Source organism: Saccopteryx bilineata, chromosome 9, assembly GCF_036850765.1.
Source record: "Saccopteryx bilineata isolate mSacBil1 chromosome 9, mSacBil1_pri_phased_curated, whole genome shotgun sequence".
Taxonomy (NCBI): domain Eukaryota; kingdom Metazoa; phylum Chordata; class Mammalia; order Chiroptera; family Emballonuridae; genus Saccopteryx; species Saccopteryx bilineata.
Genome location: NC_089498.1, coordinates 46,571,377 through 46,593,014, shown reverse-complemented (window position 1 = coordinate 46,593,014; position 21,638 = coordinate 46,571,377). Strand labels below are relative to the sequence as shown.

Sequence of the window (21,638 nt, the reverse complement as noted above, 5' to 3'; positions counted from 1 at the left end):
GAAGTTCCCATTTTGCATTGGCATCTAGGTGCTTTTCCGGGGCACTTGTTTAGACCCCGAAATTAGTACACACAAAGGGGGATATTTAAACGTTTTCTGCAGCCAGTCTCTGCCCGCCCCCCAACCTTCCAGGCACAGCCCATGAAACGCGAACAAACTAGCATAGTACGTCAAAGCCGAAGGGTTTATTATAGGTACATAGAGTGTGCGCCTGCCACACCGCCCCACACACTGGGGCCCCAGCGGCTTCTCCCGGCGGTCATGGGGGCTGCCCACCACTCGGTTCCCCCACTTCCCTAGGAGATGCTCCAGCCTGAAGCATGCAGGGGGAAGCCTTCTCGTCGTTCCTCCCCTCACGAAGTGGCATGTACAGCTGGAGGGAGAGGCGAGAAGACAGTTTTGAGCTTTGACGTCCCTCCCTTTTTAAAAGCCTTCGCGATGCGGGCGGGGGAGAGGAGGAAGTCGACGTTTTGCAAAAATAAAGTCAAGAATTAACCTCATGGCTCTGAGGCGGCGGTGTGCGGGGGCTAGAGCCCCTTTACTCCCCCTTCCCAGACAGAGATCAAGGCAGCATTGGAAGTGAGGTAAAGGCGGGGAGGGGATGTCCCCTCCCCACCCCCTAGCACCCTGGATGGTCCAGGGGACCTCACCAGCGCCCCTATACCCATCCCTAGGGCGGGGAGGACAGGAATGATCGCCCCTACCACCCCAGCTTCAGGATCTGGAGATCCGGGCAGGGGCCTTGGCTCAACGGGCCCCTTACCCGCTCCCCAAAGCTCAGTTATTGCATAAAAATAATGGAGCCCCAGCACCTGGGGTGGGGATGGCAAGACAGAAGGGGCCGAGATATGGCTATAGGGGCAGCAGTTCCTCCACCACTTTTTGGGGTGCAGGAAAAGTGCCCTCCTTTCCAGTGCCCGTCATGGCGCGTCCAAGTGTTGGTGGAACTAGGGGCTCCGGCCCCTGCGGAAGAGAAAGTGTCTTTGTGCCCACAGTGCGGATAGGAGGGGTGGGGAGTTGTGTCAGGCCCTGGGGGTGAGAAGTCACTTCCGGCGCCCGCTGGCCCTGCGCTCCCCGGTCTCCCGCTTGGGGTTGCCCTCGTCTGTCGACGACGTGGTGGGTAGTGTCTGTCCCCAACGGGCAATCTCAGCGTGTTCCCCCACTGAGGCAGCTACAGCCTCCAACCAGCCATTCATATCCTCCTGAAGAGAGGAAACAAGGCACAGAGTTCGTATTTGGAAGACAGGAGACAGATTACTATAGCAGACACTTATAGAACGATAATAATATCAGCAGACATTTAGAGAGCATTTACCAGGCCCTGTAAGTACTCTACATCAGTGGTCCCCAACCTTTTTTGGGCCACGGACCGGTTTAATGTCAGAAAATATTTTCACGGACTGGCCTTTAGGGTGGTACGGATAAATGTATCGTGACCTAGACGTGTCAAGAGTGAGTCTTAGACGGATGTAACAGAGGGAATCTATCTGGTCATTTTTTAAAAATAAAACATCGTTCAGACTTAAATATAAATAAAATGGAAATAATGTAAGTTATTTATTCTTTCTCTGTGGACCAGTACCAAATGGCCCATGGACCAGTACCGGTCCACGGCCCGGGGGTTGGGGACCACTGCTCTACATATATCAACTTATCTAATTTTCACAATAACCCTATGATGAAAAACTATTTTTATCTTCATTTTAAAGTTAAGAAGTCATGGAGAGAACAAAGACCTATTTCATAGCCTCTTGTGAGGATGAATGAAATAAAATGTTATTTTCAACATCTCTTCAACCACCTCCATGTCTGCTCCTCCTCCCCTGATCTTTCCTCTTAGCCTTAGTCCCAAGGTCCACTCTCATTCCTGTCTTTTTTCACCTACTTCCTCCTCCCCTTCCCACAAGCCTGCCCAGATCCAGCCTGTGCTCTCTCACTTGAATCTCTGCCCTGGCCACCACCTGGGCTCCACACCTCCACTCTTGTCTTCTCCAAACGACCCTACTACATACACATGGTATCCAAAGGGATCTTTCTTATGCATCACAGTAACCCTTCCTTGCTCAAAACTCTGCCTTGGCTCCCCAGTGCCCTTAGGACAAACCCAACCTCTTCTGGCTCTCAAGATCCAGCCTCTAGGAACCATTTTCCTTTAACTCTCTTCAAGCAGTTAACACTTTGCAATTCTGCACTTTAGTTCTTTGTACTTGCTGCTCCCTTTACCTGTATCATTGCTCCCCCTGCCCCCTTTTAAAAAACTAACTACTTCCTCCTATCTTTTCCATCTCACCTTATAGGCCTAGGCAAGGAGGCTGGACTCCAGGTAGCCCTCCTGATCCTCCACTTCTCCCCTCACTCACTGCCCCCCCCCCCAGCTAGTTAAGAACTTTTTTTTAATTGATGGACTTGGGGGGGGTAAAACATCAATTTGTTGTTCTACTTATTTATGCATTCATTTGTTGATTCTTGTATGTGCCCTGAACAAGGATAAAACCCACAAACTTGGTGTATGAGGATGATACTTTAACCAACTTAACTACCCAGCCAGGGCCTAGGTTAGGAACTTCTGGCCTTCTCTGCCTATGGCCTTTCCCATTACAGCTCTGGTAACTCTGGCTTGTGCTTCCCCCAACACTCTGGGCCATGAATCAGCCAGACAGGTGGTTCCTGAGGTTCAAATAGGGAAGAGAAAGGGCCAGATCTCACCTCATCTTTAGCCTGGAGCAAAAACTCACTGCCATCTTGGGTCCTGTAGGAAGGGACACAGAACTTGAGAGATCTGGGGCAGAGGCCTAGCCCATCCTTCCACCAACCATTTTCTAGGGAAGCAGGGGATTGTCAGGAGGGAGCTGCTGGGACTTGGATCCCTCCCTCTTGCCCATTGGGGGGCTCACTGGAGTTTGAAGACGTGCTTCTTTTTCTTGTAGTCACTAGCCACCTCGCTGGTAGCCTTGTGCAGGTTGAGCAGTGGCTCCCCACTGTGTGTGCCCCCAGATGCTGGGCCTTTGGCATCCTTGTAGAAGCCCAGCTCCCCCTTGCTGAGCACGCAGTACAGACTCACCCATGACCTGGGACAATGAGACAGGGCTCAAGGCAGAGTTGAAGCACTCTGCCTGGGTACTCTTCACCAATAGCTTTCATGAGCTGAATCTACCTGAGCATTCCTCTCTCGGGGCCTTTGCTCTATTGGGACCATATGCCATGGGTGTTCCTGAGCTGAGGGCAGGGTCTAAATCTCTCACTCAGTTTTTGTCTAGACTGGCCCTGCTGGGATTGCCCTTCTTCACCCACTGTCACGCAGATTTCTAGAAGAAATGACTTAACCTGTCTCCTCTATAAGCCCTTTGCTTGGGCATGTTCCTTGACACTCCTCTACCTCCCACAGAATCTCCTGAAAGAAGTGGTATTGGTGCACTGCCTGGAATGAGGAATTCATCTCCTCTTTCGGCCAAAGCCCAACCGGAGAAGAGGAAGTCCTCCAAGACCAAATTACACCAAAGTACCACTGTTTATCCCACTTTGGCCTCAGCACAAAAAAGAAAGACTACCTGAGACCCCACAGGCAATCTCACTCTGTTCTGCCCATTTCATGTCATGAGTCTAGCTAGACCTCACTCTGCTCATCGGCCAGCGTTGCTACCCTTTTTGGCTTCATCTCTTCTCAGATTCTGCCTCCCAGTTGGACAAAAAGTGTTAAACAACCAGGAGCTGGACTCCAAGAATAAAGACATCACTATTAGGTCCCCATTTAAACACTGATATGAGGTGACCTCAGTCCTCAGAGTTTGGGCTCCGCCCTTCTCAGATCTTCTCCCAATTTAAAACTTCGAGGGTATAACACATTGGTTAGATAGTCCTCTCCAGTTTCCACCTCACGAGCCATTGAAACTCTCTAAATTAGACCCCCACATCCAATTTGCTATTAGCTTTACTTAATTCCTGGGTTGGTTGCAATGAGATTAGGTCGCAATTTATTCATGTCTGGAGCACTTTCTCCAGGTCCCGCTCCCATCAAAGCTTCACCGGCTCACTCATTGGTCATTCTTTAAGTCCCGCTCCGCTCCAGGCCCAGCCCACCCCATCACCGGTTGGACACTCTGACGTTTAGCTCCACCCCCTACTTTCACGCTTACCTATTGGCTTACTGGACATCCTGAGCTTGGGACCCGCCTTTAAAAGCCCCACCCACACGCTCACCGGTTAGACGACTTGCGGTTAGCGTCCAGCTCACGCTTCCGCAGCAGGAAGCCCTCGTGCTGCACCGTATGAGTGGGCGGGGGCGGAGGTGCGGGGGTGGATCCACCTTGGGCCGGGGCCGAGCGCGAGCGCCGGCTTCCCCCGCCTTCACCACCTTCTCGGGGCCGTGGCCGCCGTCGTGGCTTGGGCCGGTCCCGCGCCCTCGGCCGGTCCGGCCGAGGTGTCCGCTCAGGCGGTTCAAGCCCATTGGGCAGACGACCGGGGGGAAGCTCCCGAGGCTGAGGCAATGATGTCTGTGTGAAGGGAGCAAAGAAGAGGGGTGCTGTCCAGAGTGGGGTGTGGGTGCCACCTGGGAGAACTAACAGGTCTGGGGGGCCCATCTGTCTACAGGGTCATCTGTCTTCGAGGGGAGTATGGGAGGACCTCAGGGCTGGAGGCCTAGCTCTTAGGGGCCCCACTGATTTTGGGAATGAGTCTGCCGGGACTCCTAGGTTTGAAATACTTCTCCATCTTGGGGAGGAGAGGTTATGCTGGTGGGGTGCAGGCAGGTAGGTGTCCCAGCTGTCTATAGGAGGAATCTAGGCTTCCTTCTCTGTGTGTGGCTGTCTATAAGGAAATTTGAGCCCCCCTCCCACTGGACTGGAGAAATAGTCCAGGGCAGATGTGGAGTGTGTGTCTGTAGAAGGGAGGAGTCTAAGGTCTGTGGCCTCATCTTTCTAAGGGAGAATTAAGGTGAGGGTTGCATCTGGGGGCCCTCTCTATTCCCTGAGATCCTCTGCACGGTTTAAATGTGGGAGATACCCAGGGCTAGGCACTGGTGTTTCTGGGACCCTGAATACAGCTCTGAGGAGTTCCCCATTCTCAACCCATCTGGAGGCTCAACTTACCACCCCAGCAGGGAGACCTGGGCTTGCCTCTTTCTCCTGCAACTGCTCCACAATGTCAGCCAGGGTGGCCTTCCTGGGGGTAGGGACAGAAAGACCCAGTGGAACTGGAGTACCTTCTTTCAGGGACCAGCCTCATTGGCTGGAGCTGTCTCCACCTCTTAGCCCAAGACACCAGGCCCTTGTCCACTTCTACAGCTGCCTCTCAGCTGTTGGCCTTCTGTACCACAGGTTCTCAGGATGTGGCTGCTAAGTGGAGGACGGAAACTCTTTCCCTCTTGAGTTTTAAGCAACTCAAAGAACAAAATGCAAATTGGTGCCTTCAAGCCTTTGAACATACTGTTGCCTTTTTTCCACCCACCCCTGAGCCCCCAAGTCCACTGGACTTCCCTTGTTCCATCCATCATCTTGGGTCATCATCACTGGTGACAAGTCTATTTCACCCACTGGACTGTGAGCCCCCTTGAAATGTATTTCACCCAAAGGCCTCTTTCTGGGGGCACAACTGATTGATCTGCACAAGACACTCTGGTCCTATCCTGTCCTTCAATGGTTAGAACCGCCGCTTGAGGGACAACGGGCAGGTCACTTACCCTCTTTCAGGCTCAGTTTACATTTCTGCAAAATGGACTCTCTCTCCCTCCTTAGGCAATTTTGAGCATGGAAGTCCTCTCCACTCTGCCTGCGTGGCTCCAGTACCTCTCCATGTCTCCCTTCCTTACTCCCTGGACACATGGGGCCTTACCCTCTGATCAGCTCTCCTCTGGTAGGCGTCTCCTGTTCACTGGACTCCTGCCGTTCTAACCGCCGTTCGCGCCTCTCACGCCGCCGCTCCATCTGCTCATAGCGGCCCAGGGTAAGGCTGTGTGCCGCCTCGTGCTCCACTGACTCCTGCCGCTCTGGCCGTCGCCTCCGTGCAGCCTCCTCGGATTGATCTGCTGATTCCTGCCTTTCCGACCTCCGCCTTCTGGACAGCTCCTCCCCGCGATCAGCCGACTCCTGGCGCTCTGGCCTCAGCCGGACCTGCTCGGCTGCTACCGGGATCCCGAGGGCCTCCACGGCGTCCTCTGGTGCAGTTGGTGGGGCCTTGGTCTCCAACTTCCCCGGGATCTCGGGCAGCCGGTCGATGCGCGGCTGGAGGCGCTCGGGTTTGAGCTCTTGGCGCACATACCCAACCCGGGTCTGCACCTCGGCAGACAGCGTGTCCGAGGTCCGGCGGGCCAGGCTGTCCAAGCCCCTCTCGTAGACCCCTGGCCGTAGCAGAGGTGCCGCCTTAGCTGCCAGTTCTGTGGGGTCCCCAAAGAACTTGCGCCCCAACAGAGGGGTGGGTGGCTGCTTGCTCTGTTCTGCCTTGAGTTTCTCGATCTGTGGACAGAGGGACTAGGGTCAAGTAGAAAGACATGGTGGGGGGTGGGAGGAGGCAATTCTGAGTTGTCTCACCACCTAGTTTATTAGATTTTTTTGTACGTGTGAAAAAGCGAGCTTGTCAAGGCCTGCGCCCATGCTTTGCTCTCTTCTAGGAACTTCATTCCCATTTTCTTTGGCAAATACCTAGTGTTCTTTTAAGAATCAGCTAAATCATCATTTTCTCCAGATGCCTTTCTGCCCTTCATTGCCTCCATCCTTAAAGGTCCCCTCCTAGGACTTTAAGACTTTTGACTACAATGCTCTCCTCCTCATTCTCTCAGTCTCAGATCAGATCCCCCCAGGCCAGTTTACAGGGTCCCAGGCTCCCGCAGCTCCTGTGCTTCCCCGTACCAGTACTGGGTTGTCACTGTCTGGTGTCGGGTCTGATCCCCCCAGGCCAGTTTACAGGGTCCTAGGCTCCCGCAGCTCCTGTGCTTCCCCTTACCAGTACTGGGTTGTCACTGTCTGGTGTCAGGTCTGATCCCCCCAGGCCAGTTTACAGGGTCCTAGGCTCCCGCAGCCCCTGTGCTTCCCCATACCAGTACTGGGTTGTCACTGTCTGGTGTCGGGTCTGATTCCCCCAGGCCAGTTTACAGGGTCCTAGGCTCCCGCAGCCCCTGTGCTTCCCCGTACCAGTACTGGGTTGTCACTGTCTGGTGTCGGGTCTGATCCCCCCAGGCCAGTTTACAGGGTCCCAGGCTCCCGCAGCTCCTGTGCTTCCCCGTACCAGTACTGGGTTGTCACTGTCTGGTGTCAGGTCTGATCCCCCCAGGCCAGTTTACAGGGTCCCAGGCTCCCGCAGCTCCTGTGCTTCCCCGTACCAGTACTGGGTTGTCACTGTCTGGTGTCGGGTCTGATCCCCCCAGGCCAGTTTACAGGGTCCCAGGCTCCCGCAGCTCCTGTGCTTCCCCGTACCAGTACTGGGTTGTCACTGTCTGGTGTCAGGTCTGATTCCCCCGCCCACAGGATGGGAACCCAGTGAGGTCTGTTTCACCTACACAGCCCTGAGTGCCAAGTCTGAGCATGTCTGTCTTTTCTTTTTTGGCCAGAGAGAGACAGTGATAGACAGAGACAAACCAGAAGGGAGATGAAAAGTATCAACTTACAGTTGTATCACTTTAGTTGTCCATTGCTTCTCATATGTGCCTTGATCTGGGGGAGGGGGCTCAAGCTGAGCCAGTGACCCCTTGCTCAAGCCAGTGACCTTTGGGCTCAAGCCAGCAACCATCAGGTCAAGCCAGATGAGCCTAAGCTCAAGCCGGCGACCACAGGGTTTCAAACCTGGGACCTCAGAGTCCCAGGTTGGCACTCTATCCACTGTGCCACCACTGGTCAGGTCCAGTATGTCTGTCTGTCTTATATAGAGGGGTGGGAGGCTGGGGGTGGGGGCCTGGGCAGGATCTGGGTGCTGACCGTGGTCAGACGCCGCAGAGAGCTGAACCTTTCTTCCCAGGCTGCGGCTGCTTTGCGGAAGGCCTCATGTCGCCGGATAAGCTGCTCCACCTCGTCTACACTGCTGCCCAGCTCCCGGCTCTGCAGGAGTGGCTCTTGGGCTGTCAGCCAGGCGTCCGCCACCACCGCCTCCTGGGCAAATTGGTGTACCTCCAGCACTGAGAGGAGACACGTGGGGTAAGGGTGCTGGGATGCCTGTGGGCCCTTCATGGGGCAATGGATATCTTCTCTGGCCTTCCACACTCCCTGGCTTCCTCTGTGTCAGCCTGGACCACTCTGAGCTCGGCCTGAATGAGAAGCTGGGGCTACTTTTGAGGGCATCAGCGTCTCTAAATATCTGCCACAAGGGAGCTTCAGTCGCAAGGCAGCCCCCTCGCCCGCCCTGCCAGGCCTTTGGGTTTGTTACTGGAGGCTCACGAGAGGTATGCAAAGCATGCTTGTGTCACTCTCTGGGCCTTTCTAAACACATTCAAGAAGGTCACTGTGCCCTTGATCCATGTGTGTCTGGGCCCCCACTCACTCTGCTGCAGCCATTCCCAATGACGGTCCCACTTGTCCGACACCTCCTCCTTCCTGTTTCCCAGCTTGTCCAGCTGTGCCTGGATCTGAGAGTGATGGATGGGTGAGGGAGAGGCATCAAGGGTGGCTCGCACCCCAATGGGCACAGATGGCAGAGGGGGACCCCCTGTACCCCTCCCCACCTCATCAGCCATGGCACTCTTGTTGAGCAGCAGAGAGCAGCCCAGCTCCTGGCAGGCTGTTAGCTCGGGCATCCGTGCCTCCAGCTCGGTCTTCAGGCCCTGGTGGTAGTTCATGAGCACCTCCACAGACGACACGTCCCTACAGTGAGAGGTGGCAAGGACCTGAGCCACAGGCGGCCTCCCTCAGCCCACACCATATACACACATTCCTGAGGCCACATTTCCACACCATCTTTGGACTCCCACCTCCTATGAATAAGTTCTGAAGGTCCAAGGTTCTCCATTGATTCAACGATCACAACTTTTTCCAGGGTGCTAAAATGGCACACTTTTGTGATTCTAAGATAGGATTTCAAGATCCAATTTTCTAAAGCTATGTTTTTGAAGATTCCTCCAGCCAGTGATTTTAACCTTCTAAGTCTGTGCTGTTCAATACAGTAGCCACCAGTCATGGTGGCAAACGAGCACTGGAAATGTAGCTAGTCAGAATTGAGATGTGTTGAGGTAGAAAGTACATACCATATTTTGAAGATTTAGTATAAAAAAGCATCAAATATCTCAATAATTTAAATACTGACTGCATGTTGAAAGTGATAATATATTGGGTTTACTAGGTTAAATAAAATAAATTACTAAAGTTAATTTCACTTGCTCTTTTTACTTTTTTAATGTGGTTACAACAAAATCTTAAATTATGTATGTGGTTCACATTTGTGGCTTGCCTTGTGTAACTACTGGACAGCGCTGTTCTCACTGTCACGTGGCCAAAACAAATTCCAAATTTCTGAATGTTCTGCCAGTCAGCAAGTATAGCTTTAGAAGACTTAAAATGTCCACACTTATTTCTGAAGGTTTCATATTGTAATGGTTTCTACCTAAGACTTAGACCATCTAGAACAATGAGATTTTCCCCTGAACTTTTCTATCTCAGTAAATTCACCCACTTTTCCCTTCAGCCCCTGAAGCTAATCTGTTAGTCAAAACTGGACATTTATAATTTTAAGGCATACCTTATGAAATGATATGAGATTTGTAACTCAGCAAGGGGCAGGGGAAGGAGTGTATAGACGAAAAAAGATTGGCCAAATGTTAATGGTTGTTCAAGCCAGGTGTTCACTATACACATGTGGGTTCACTATATACTCTTATGGCTACTTTTGTGTATATTTGACATTTTTTCATAAGAAAAAGACTTTGCAAATTCCTAAAACCAATCATTCCTCTCCATCTCTACAACCACCACACTGGATCAAGCCACCATCTCTCGCCTGGTTTTTCACAGCAGCTTCCTGACTGGTCTACCTGCTTCCATCTTTGCTTTCCACACCCTATTTCTCACAAGGCACCTAGAGTAATCTTTTTCAAATGTACATCCTATCACATCACTCCCCTGCTCTAGACTCTCCCATGGCTCCCATCTCACTCTGAGAAAAGGCAAACTTCTCACCACATCCTATTGCCCCTCCAACCTCATTTCCTACCTCTTTCTACTCTCCCCCTCACTTCCTCCCATCTAGCCACAATGATTGTCCAGCTTTCCTTCAGATGTGCCTAACCACAATCTACCTCAGGGCCTTCGCACTTGCTTATCCCTCCACCTGGAAAACCCTTCTCCCCAAACTTTACCCAACTCATTATCACTTCATTCAGTCTCACACTTGACAGCCTCAGAGAAGTCTTGCCAGCTAGCACCTCATCCCCTAACTTTGCTTTATTTTTCTTCAGAGCACTTATTACTATGTGAAATAAAATTAGATATTTGTTTACTTATCTGTTGCCTGTACCCACGCTCAGAATGTAAGCTGGATCGGGGCACTGGCACACTGTAGGCATTCACTAAACATTCGCTGAGTAAATGAACGTAGACTCAAGGCCTCACAGCCACAGAAAAAAAATGCTATGTGAGTGCAGATGTAGTTCCTAAAACCGCTGGTGTGATCCTCCTTTTCTCATCTGCAGCTGGACACAGAGGGTCCAGCAAATGACTCACAGAGCAAAGAGTGATGGAAGGACCTAGCTCCCCATCCCCATGGCTCAGGCTTCTCCGCACACCCACACTGAACCGTATGGAAGCAATAAGTCAATGTCTACTAGGTTAAACCACAAGACAGCTTCACACCTCCCTGTCCCTATCCTGGCTGCAGCCCATCCCATGCCATGCCATCCCACAGGGAGGACAGTAGTGGGCAACTGGGAAGGACAGAAGGCAAGAGGATGCCCCATGTTCTGAGCCCCTAAAACCTGACAAGGCGTCTTAATAAGCGTGAGGCATTTCAACAGTGCCTGGCACATAGAAATGTCGTGCAGGTATTGGCTAACGTGATTCTTATGGGAACGGGACTGCTGATGGGCTCGGGGTGGCTGCCCAGAAGCAGGTAGGAAGCCTGAGGTGGGATGAGAAGCACCTGGGCTTGTCAGCTGCCCCAATCTGCCCGGAGATGCCATCCATCCAGGAGAGCAGGTCCCGGGCCTGGCTGTGGAATCGCAGGGCATCGGCGGTGGAGCTGACGTGCAGGCGGGCATCCTCGCAGGCTGCCAGCAGCTCCTTCCAGCCCTGCATCACCTCCTGCTCCCGGCTGGCGATGGCCTCCGCGTGCTCACCGGCGTACACCGTCCGCAGCTGTGCTGCCCCCTCCTGCAGCTGCCGTACCTGAGGGGCACGCCAGGTGGAGCACCAGCCCTCCGTGGGGACCAGCGCACCAGCCCTCCATGCGATCAAGACTCTGCCCCCTTTCTCCCCCATCTGCTGGCTGGGTACAGAGCTTAACTTAACCGTGTAAGAAGCCTGCACCCTGGTGATCCCACAGCTGGGTTTTCCTTATCTGCTTGCCTAATACTGTTTTTTGATTTGCCGACTTTCTGGCTTCCTTTAGCCTCACTACCGTATTTCTCTCACGTCTGCTGCCTGATTTTTCTTTGACTTACCTGCATTCTGACTTCTTTTACACCTACTACCAGATTCCTTTCAGTCCATTCCTGATTTCTTTTGGCCCAAGGCTCTGTGTCTGCTGGGTCTGTCACCTCATTTTTTCAGGCCCACTTCTATCTTGTTTCAGACCAACACTGATTTCTTTCAGGAAACCTCCTTCCATCCTGATGTTTATGAAACATGCTTTCCAATTTTTTTCCACACCCACTATCTACCATTCGTGTCCAATTTCCTTCAGAATGGTTATTTGATTAGTATCACATCCCCTACGCAATTCCTACTGGTTCTACTGTGTGAGTTCTATGGGACCCACTGCTCATTCTGTTGATTCAATCTTAGAGTGACCACATTTCTATCAGATCCACCACATCACTATAAATCTCTCCATTGATTTCTAACAGTCATCGATATGATTTATATAAAAATAACTGTCCAATTTCTGTCTTCCATTAGACCTGCAACACAATTTCCTTCATTCCCACTGCCTGAGTTCTACGAGGCCCCCAGCTTCGTTTCTATCTGATTTCTCAGTTCCACCTCCCAACTTCTACCTGACCCACTGCCTGCTTAGCTCCATTGGAATTTCCATTAAATCCGCCCCATCAAATTTTTTTCAGGGAACTCATTTCTGTCAGAGACCTGTATAATTTCTTATCAGCCCCACAACCCAATTTCTCTTAACCCTCCTGCAATTCCCTTTAGATGTTTATCTAAATGTGGGTAAGATTTCCTTTGCAGTTCTCTGCCCAACCTGCATTGAATGTACTGTCTTACCATGGCTGGGTGGCTAGTGAATAAAGCATTCTCTCAGCACACTGAGGTCATGGGTTCAATCCCCAGTGAGGGCACATACGAAAAGCAATCAATGAGTACACAACTAAATGAAAAAACTAAGTGGAACTACAAATTGATGCTTCCCTCTCTCTCTCTCCCCTCCCCTCCCTTCTGCTCTCGCTTTTGAATCAATGGGAAACATTCCCCCCCCTTTCTTTTAGGTGAGAGGAGGGGACATAGTGAGGCAGACTCCCACATGTGCCCAACCAGGATCCACCCGGCAACCCCATCTGGGGCCAATGCTGGAGTACTGAATTATTTTTGGCACCTGAGGCTGTACAGTTCTGACAGAGCTATCCTCAGTGCCTGAGGCCAATCGAATCACTGACTGCAGGAGGGGAAATGGGGAAGAGAGAGGAGAGGAGAAGCAGATGGTAGCCTCTCCAGTGTGCCCTGACGGGAATCGAACCCAGGACATCCACACACCAGGCTGATGCTCTATCTACTGAGCCACTGGCCAGGGCTGGAAAACATTTTAAGTTAATAAAGTACTTTCTGACCAGGTGGTGCCACAGTGGATGGAGTGTTGGCCTGGGATTCTGAGGACCCAGGTTCGAAACCCTGAGGTTGCTGGCTTGAGCGTGGGCTCATCAGCTTGAGTGTGGGCTCACTAGCTTGATTGTGAGATTGCTGGCTTGAGCATGGGATCACAGATATGACCCCATGGTTCCTGGCTTCAGTCCAAAGGTCACTGGCTTGAAGCCCAAGGTCGCTGGCTTGAGCAAGGAGTTGTCACTGGCTCAGCTGGAGGCCCCCCCCAACACCAGTCCAGTTATACATGAGAAAGCAGTCAATGAACAACTAGGGTGCCGCAACTATCAGTTGATGCTTCTCATTTCTCTCCCTTCCTGTCTGTCTCTCTCTAAAATAAATGAATTTCTATCAGACAATGGCACTACATTTTTCTGCCACTGTCTGATTTCTGTGCACTGTGCAATCAGTCCATTTTCTACCTACCCCATTATCTAACTTCTCCCTGTTCTGTGGTCTGTTTTCTATCTGTTCTACCGTCTAATTTTGACATGCTCTACAGTCTGATTTTTGCCTGCTCTTATGCCCACATCCCTTGCCCATTCTGCCCAGGCCCTCCCCCCTTCCCTCCTGACTGCCAGCATCCCACCTGGGACACGAGGAGCTGCAGGTCATGCTCAAAGGCTCTCAGAGTCCGCTGCATGGAGCTGGCACTGGGTCTTGGCTCAGGCGGGGCAGTCAGGCAGGGCAGCCGCTTCCGCTTCTCCTCAATCTGTCCCTGAAGCTCCTTAGCATCACTGAAGAACTTATGCAGCTCCCGTGAGGCAGCCAGCAGCTGGGCCCGTGTACCCATGAGCTCCAGCAGCTCAGCCCAGGCCTCGTTCAGCCCATCCTTCCACTCAGCCATGGTGGCTGCTGCTGTATGGCCACACTCAATCAGCTCATCCACCATCTGGTTCACGGCTGCCAGCCGCTCCCGCCCTGCTGTTCCAGTCTCACTGGCAAACTCTGAGAATTTCTCCTGCAGCACCTGCCGCCGGGCAGTGGGGGACACAGCATGGGCAAAGGTGTATACACCGAGGGGCCTCCAGCCCACCATCTTGTGGCAGGTAAGAGTAATAATAATAATAATGACAATCGTAATAAAAAGTAACATCTAACACAGAGCGCTTACTCTGTAGCAATAATAGTGACAACAATAATAAAATGGGATAATAACTAACACTGTGTTAGGCATTGTGTGCCAAGTACTGTCCTAAGTAGCTCACATTACAGTTGTCCCCCTTTATTTGCGGTTTGACTTTCCGCAGTTTCAGTTGCCTGCAGTCAACACTGGTACAAAAAATATTAAGTGGAAAACTCCAGAAATAAACAATTCATAAGTTTTAAATTGTGTGCCATTCTGAGTAGCGTGATAAAATCTCATTCCATCTCATTCTGTCCTGCCTAGAATGTGAATCATCCCTTCGTCCAGCCTGTCCCCTGAGTCATTTAGTAGCCATCTCCTGTACCAGGTTATCAGATCGACTTTCATGTCATCTCCATGCTTGTGTTCAAGTAAGCCTCGTTTTGCCTAACAATGGTCCCAAACCTCAAGAGTACGACTGCTGGCAATTTGGAGGTGCCAAATATGTATGTGTATAGGGGACAATAGTATATGTAGGGGTTAGTACTATCCGTAGTTCCAGGCATGTACTGCGATCTTGGGACGTATCCTCTATCAGTAAGGGGAACTACTGCATATTAATTCATTCGGCTTACAATAGAGCCATGAGGTGAGTGTTAGTATCATCCTCATATTACAGATGGTGAAACTCAGGCTCAGAGAACCTCAGCAGCATACACAGTAGCCACTGGTATGTTATTATTACTAACCGTGACATGCTCAAAGTCCTGGCCGAGCTCAGGTGAGCCAGCCACCACCTCCTTCTCTGCAATCCAGTGCTCGAGCTCGTCCACCTGGCGGTTGAGCTGGTACAGCCAGTACTGCTGCTCCAAGCCCACTCTGCGCTCCTCGCCCAGCTCCTTGAGCGCCACATACAAGCGGTCCACCTGAGACTGCCGCCGGCTGATCTGCTCGCTGACAGGGGACAGGGAGAGGCAGAGGTGGAGCCCCTGAGATTCGAAGGACAGAGCTGGGGCCCCCTGACACTTCCTCTCAGGGAATGGCTGTGTCTCCTCTTAACCTTCAGGCAGGGAAGTGTCCCCTGGGACTCCTCCATGCAGGACTCTGTTTTCTGCAAGTCTTGGAGTCAGTCAACCTAGTACTTATATCTCAGTACTCAGGGAACACTCTGCTTCCATAAGCTTGATAAGCTCACTACCCCTCTTCCTGCACCTTTCTATCTACAGCCCCATGCTCCTCCCCTCTAGTGACTTGGGAGGGCACCTGACTCCCTGCTTGGGTCCATCGGCTATCTGCCTCACCACCAGTCCCAGTCTCTAGGTTTGGGTGGATGGAAGTCTAGCCCTGTGCCCCCTTTCAGATCTCGCCCCTGGCACAGGCCTCACAGATATGGCTCTTACAGCCTGCCATCCAGGAGTTCTCAGGCCATGCCTACTCACAGCACTACAAGCTTTCTGTCCTGCCAGGCACTGTTTAGACACTGGGCAGGAAGTGAACCAACCCTCCACTGTCCAAAGCTCTTACTTCTCTACTCAGTCCTAGACATGCCCCCTCCCTATTCCCTACACTCAAATCGCAGTGCTCCTGGTACCACCCCCTCAACCAACCCTGGCCAGTGCCCCTCAATGCGGGCCCTAACCACTTGCCAAAATCCAGGGCTCCAGCACGTGACAATAAAGGCCCCTTCCCCTCAATGGCCAATTCTAGCCCTGTCCTACCTAGTTTCCAAACAGGGAAAGCTGCAGATCTCGCCAGACCATTCCTTAAGAATGGGCCCCGCCCCCTCCTGACCCAAGCCACTCCCATCCCCAGCCCCGCCCCCTGCCCTCCCACCTGTCCGGGTGCCCCATCTCCAGCAGCGCCCGACACTGGCGCGAGAGCTGCGCGATGCTTTCCTCGTAGTTCTCCACGCCCTGCTCCAGCTGCAGGTGCTTCTTGAGCAGCTGCAGGGTGCTCTGTTCGTCCTGGGGGCACACGGCGCCCGCGATGAGGCGGCAGCGGGCGGCCCCGGGCTCCAGCGACCCCAGACGCCCCCACACACCCCAGCCCAGGCGCACCTTGCCCTTGTCCTCACTCATCATGAGGAGCTCCTGCTCGCCCAGCCACGCTTCCACCTCGGCCATGTCGAAGTAGTACTGCTCCACCTGGAAGGCGGCGTCCAGCACCTGCTGCCGCCGCTCCGCCGCCTCCCGCAGTCCGGCCCAGGCGCCCTGCAGCTGCTCCTGGCCGCGGCGCACCGCCTCGGCCTCAGGGCTGCGTAGCGCAGCCAGCGCCCCCGCGCGCTCCAGCACCTCCTCCAGACGCGGCCCGTGTGCCTGGATCTCCCGCCGCAGGCCCTGGGGACAGGACGTGGGGGTGTGCATGAGGATGGGCGTTCAGAGACCGGCAAACATCCGGACATCGGCCAACCAGTGCCCAGTCCTACGTAACTATTTGCCGTTACTCACTCGCTCACTCACTCATATCCCGTGTGGCATGTAGGATAACAGGCTTAGAGAGGCGAAGTACGTCGCCCCAAAAACGAGAATGAGTAAGAAGGTGACAGGATTTGAAAACAGGAGGCTGTCTCCAGAGACTGGGAACCAAGACACATAGTGACACAAGATCCCCCCTAATCATTGAAATAGGCCTGAGAATCATCAGGGTGTTTAAAGGGCAGTTGGGGTATGACTTATACATAGCAAAGTGCACGAATCTTAGGGGCACCCCCCTGGACCCGGATCAGAATATGGGACACTTCCATCACCCCAGAAGTTTCCTTCAACCAGCTCTGTACTTGCTGAGCACCTTATTTAACCTCTCCTGTGCCTCAATTTCCTCAACTGGCAAACGGAAAGTCAACACTTACTGAGTGCTTGCTACCCGCCAGACACTTTGCTAAATAAGGGCTTTGCATAAGGTAGCCATTCACCTAGTCTTCTCTCCAACCCCAGAAGCCAGACACCATCATTCCCATTCTACAGATGAGGAAAGTGAGACACAGAGAGGCTGAGAAACTTGCCAAAGTTACATGTCTACTGATCTCATGCTGACGTCTACTCTGTGGGGATGCTGTACTAGAATTGTGCCTGGAATGCAGTAGATACTCAGTCACTATCAGCAGCAATTTTTCTTTCAATCTTTTTTTTTTTTTTTTTTTTTTTTTTTTTAGTGAGAGAGAGACAGAAAGAAAGAGGGATAGGGACAGACAGATAGGAAGGGAGAAAGATAAGCATCAGTTCTTCATTGCGGCACCTTAGCTGTTCTTTGATTGCCTTCTCATACATACATTGATGGGGGGTGGGGCGCAGACAAGCCAGTGACCCCTTGCTCAAGCCACTGACCTTGGGCTCAAGCCAGCAACCTTTGGGCTTCAAGCCAGCGACCCTGGGGTCATGTCCAGCATCCAACGCTCTAGTCAGCAACCCTGTGCTCATGCTGGCAAGCCCACGCTCAAACCGGCAACCTCAGGGCTTCAAAACCAGGGTCCTCAGCGTCCAAGGCCAACACTCTATCCACTGTACCATTGCCTGGTTAGGCTCAGCAGCAATTTTTCTTTTAACAGCCCCTGGATCCAACACTCTCACACCCAGCTGAGCTCCCCCACTTTTATTTATTTATTTATTTATTTACAGAGGCAGAGATAGACAGGGACAGACAGACAGGACCGGAGAGAGATGAGAAGCATCAATCATTAGTTTCTCGTTGTGCGTTGTGACTTCTTAGTTGTTCATTGATTGCTTTCTCATATGTGCCTTGACCATGGGCCTTCAGCAGACCAAGTAACCCCTTGCTGGAGCCAGCGACCTTGGGTCCAAGCTGATGAGCTTTTTGCTCAAACCAGATGAGCCTGCGCTCAAGCTGGTGACCTTGGGGTCTCGAACCTGGATCCTTCTACATCCCAGTTTGACGCTCTATCTACTGCGCCACCACCTGGTCAGGCAGCTCCCTCCCTTTTTTTTTTTAGCTCCCCCACTTTTAAACATCAAGTGTACTTGGTCATTTTCCTCAACCATAAAAATGATGAATCAGCTTTATTTGCCCCCAACATTGTCCACAGACAAGAGTAGTTTCATCAAGATGAGAAAACAAAATCTGAGAAAAACTCCAGCCTCTTAAAGAACTCCATCTAGTGCAGCATGATCACGAACCTTTCAAAATAATTTGCGTACCCACCTCCCCACCATCTTTCAGTTCCCCATATTCCGAACTTATTAATTTTGGTTAAAAGGGGTAATGACAGACATGATCCCATGGTGGCAGGCTTGAGCCCAAGGTTGCTGGCTTGAGCGAGGGGTCACTGGCTCCACTGGAACCCCCCCAGTGAAGGCACATACGAGAAGCAATCAATGAACAACTAAAGTGACGCAACTACAAGTTGATGCTTCTCATCTCTCCCCGTCTGTCCATCTCTACCTCGCTAAAAAAAAAAAAAAAAAAAAAAAAAGGAGGGATAATGGCAATACCTGCCAGACAGAGTTATTGTGAGGATTAAATGAAATAACTGTTATGACTTCCTCGCAGTATTATGCTACAGTATTGTTACATAATCTTTAATCAATACATTTTTGCTATTGTTGTTATTCCTCTTTCATGTGCCTTACTTTGAGCTTTTGTGAAAGAGTTGCTTTGACCAAAGAGTTCCTCTGCTAAGCAATCGGAAAACCACTGCTCTAGGCCAATTCTCTACTGTTTAGATGTGTAGGCAGATCCAGAGAGCAGAATGGAGATCTAGCAGTTTCAGGGGCTCAAATGCCCCCAACAGCACTCAGCTTAGAAGTCAGCACTCTCTCTGATCCTTTTTATTCTCACTCCTTGTGTGTGTTTCAAGCTTTTACCTGTTTGTTGTTTTTACTTTTCATGGACTAACGATCATTCCCCTTAATTCTTGTGAAGGAACTCTGACTTTCTTTTGGGGAACCTCTTTGCCTCCATCTCATCACAGGTAATTAAATTAAGGCTGACTTCACCTGCTGTTCCAAGGGTGGGCCCTTAGCTGGAACCAAGCCAGTCAGAACAGTCTAAGTCCTTGGCCACCTTGATTAAATCAGGTGGGCATATGACTCAAGTTGAGCCAATAAGAGTTATTCCTGCTGATTAGTGAGACTGCATTTTTAAATTTTTTTTATTTTTATTTCTCTGAAGCTGGAAACAGGGAGAGACAGTCAGACAGACTCCCGCATACGCCCAACCGGGATCCACCCGGCACGCCCACCATGGGGCGATGCTCTGCCCACCAGGGGGCGATGCTCTGCCCATCCTGGGCGTCGCCATGTCGCGACCAGAGCCACTCTAGCGCCTGAGGCAGAGGCCACAGAGCCATCCCCAGCGCCCGGGCCACTTTTGCTCCAATGGAGCCTTGGCTGCGGGAGGGGAAGAGAGAGATAGAGAGGAAGGCGCAGCGGAGGGGTGGAGAAGCAAATGGGCGCTTCTCCTGTGTGCCTTGGCCGGGAATCGAACCCGGGTCCTCCGCACGCTAGGCCGACGCTCTACAGCTGAGCAAACCGGCCAGGGCGAGACTGCATCTTTTTGAAGAGAGAAATTCTCTTTAGTTTTGCTGATGGGATGTCAATTTGGTGCTCGTTTTGGCAGCACATATACTAAAGTTGAGATGTAAATTTGAATCTGATGGAGGTCGAGGTCTTTTACCACTAGGAGAGGAGAGTTGCCCTATAACAAAACTAACGCAGGAAAAACAAAAAATGGATCTGAAACAGTGGTTTATGATGTCATGGAAGAACCTGGATGCATCGGTACCTTCTGTCTTTTCAAAGACAAGAGCGAATTAATTCCCCTTTTTGGCTTTAACCACCTGTATGTCCTAACCCACTCCCTCGCCCAGAATCTGCTCACCTGATTCTTTTTAATGTACTGCTGGACAGCTTGCAGGCCATTGCCTCGCTCCGTCTGCATGGCCAGTGGCAGCCGCTCCTGGACCCATGCCTGGAGGGGATACAGGGAGCAGGTCAAGGGAAGAATGCATCCATGGATCTCTGCATCCCAACTAAACTGTAAGCCACCCGCACGGCATTCAAGGATCATCATCTGTGCTGGACATGCTCTACACACTCGAGCCAGGCTCATGCTTACCTCTGGCCTTTGCACAGGCAGATTTTGCTTCCTGGCATTCCTTTCCTACTCCCTCAGCAAGTTCATGTGTACTCTTTTTCCTTTCACTTCTCAGCTCAGACACACCTTCCTCCAGGAAACCCTCCCTGACTTTGGACCTTGAGGAGTTGCTGCCTCTGAGCTCCCACGGCCCCTTAACCTGCCCCATCACAGTCCTAACCAACCTGGATTGTCACTATCTGGGGACAAAAATGTCTTCCCTTTAGACTCTCAGTCCTCTATGCCAAAGAGTCTATGGGCAGGTATGGGGTCTGCCTTGATCTCCCCTGTGACTCCAGTATCATTCAAGCCCAGGGCTGGAACCAGGATTTGATCAAATAAATGATCAAATTAGTGAATAAATGAATGAATGAGCAAATCAGGAAGTGAATGACTGAATGAGGAAATGAATGAATGAGTGATGAGTGAATAAATGAGTAACAAGTAAATAAATGGGTGAAGGAAGGAAAGAATGAGTCATGAATAAATGACTGAAACAGTAAATGAATGTGAAAGAAAGAAAGAATGAATGAATGAATGAGTGCGTGAATGAGTAAATGAATAAGTGAAGGATTGAACAGCTGGGTCTCTCAGGTCTCTTAGCCAGCTCCACCCACAGCCCCGGCCCCGCCCCCAGCCTCTACCCCTCCCCCCGGGGCGTTACCTTGGTCCCACCCCAGATCCCCGCTCCGGGCCTCACCAGCTCGTCGTCGAGGTCGTGCGCCACCTGGTGCAGTTCCTTGGAAGCGAGTAGCAGGCGGCGGCGCTCCTGCAGCGGCTCCAGCAAGCGCACCAGGCGCTCGCCCACGGCGTTCTGCCGCTCCCCGACCAACTCCTTGCTTGCGGGCTCCAGCGGCAGCGCCGCCGTCTGCGCCTGCAACTCGCCCACCTCGCGGTACCACTCCTCCACTTGTGACTCCATCGACTGTGGAAAGAGGGGCAGGCTCCGTGGGCTCCAGTATCTCCGTGGTGACAGCAAACCCCTCACCGCGGCCCACCATTCCACTCTCCCCTTGCACAATTCCCTCTACAGCGCTGCCCTCACCTCTTTGATTCGGCAACACTCTCAGTTCCTGCCTCAGGGCCTTTGCCTGTGCTATTCCCTCTGCCAAGAATGAGCTTCCTTGTCAATTAGAATTCATCTTAGATATTACCTTCCCAAAGAGGCTTACCTGACCCCTGGACTAAAGTGGTCCATTAATTTTTTAGTTCTCAGAAAAACCTTTCACAGTTGGTGGTATCCCTGTTTTACAGAGGAGGAAACTGACGCCTAGAGAAGTTAGGTAATTTGTCTAAAGAGACAACCTTTCCAAATAGCAAAAATAAATACAAAGCTATAGTGATTTAAATGGTTGATATAGGGATAGGCACAAAGTGCAAAAGCAGACCCAAACACACAGGAGATTAATATATTTTATAGATGCCATTTCAAATCTCCAAGGAAAACATGGATTATTCAACGAATGGTCATCGGCCAACTGGCTAACCAATTTAGCTGGATCTCTTCCTCACTCTTCATGCTGAGAACAATTCCAGATGGATTAAATGGA

At 51.6% G+C, this 21,638-nt stretch overlaps 1 protein-coding gene across 3 annotated transcripts in view; it reads right to left on the bottom strand.

Annotated features, from left to right (window-relative positions):
• Positions 1-165: 165 nt before the first annotated feature.
• The window catches only part of SPTBN4 (spectrin beta, non-erythrocytic 4), a 95,486-nt gene continuing 74,013 nt past the window's right edge, over positions 166-21,638 (bottom strand). For all 3 annotated transcript variants that reach the window (XM_066242476.1, XM_066242477.1, XM_066242479.1), the window contains 16 exons: positions 20,789-21,013; positions 19,834-19,923; positions 16,059-16,337; positions 15,835-15,965; positions 14,751-14,955; positions 13,525-13,905; positions 11,047-11,291; positions 8,642-8,780; positions 8,461-8,545; positions 7,902-8,098; positions 5,827-6,446; positions 5,085-5,157; positions 4,198-4,490; positions 2,895-3,068; positions 2,707-2,749; positions 166-1,202 (listed from right to left, as the gene is read on the bottom strand). In XM_066242476.1, the coding sequence (XP_066098573.1) occupies positions 1,044-1,202; positions 2,707-2,749; positions 2,895-3,068; positions 4,198-4,490; positions 5,085-5,157; positions 5,827-6,446; positions 7,902-8,098; positions 8,461-8,545; positions 8,642-8,780; positions 11,047-11,291; positions 13,525-13,905; positions 14,751-14,955; positions 15,835-15,965; positions 16,059-16,337; positions 19,834-19,923; positions 20,789-21,013 (3,339 nt within the window). In that variant the 3' untranslated portion in view covers positions 166-1,043. The remainder of the gene's footprint in view (positions 1,203-2,706; positions 2,750-2,894; positions 3,069-4,197; positions 4,491-5,084; positions 5,158-5,826; positions 6,447-7,901; positions 8,099-8,460; positions 8,546-8,641; positions 8,781-11,046; positions 11,292-13,524; positions 13,906-14,750; positions 14,956-15,834; positions 15,966-16,058; positions 16,338-19,833; positions 19,924-20,788; positions 21,014-21,638) is intronic.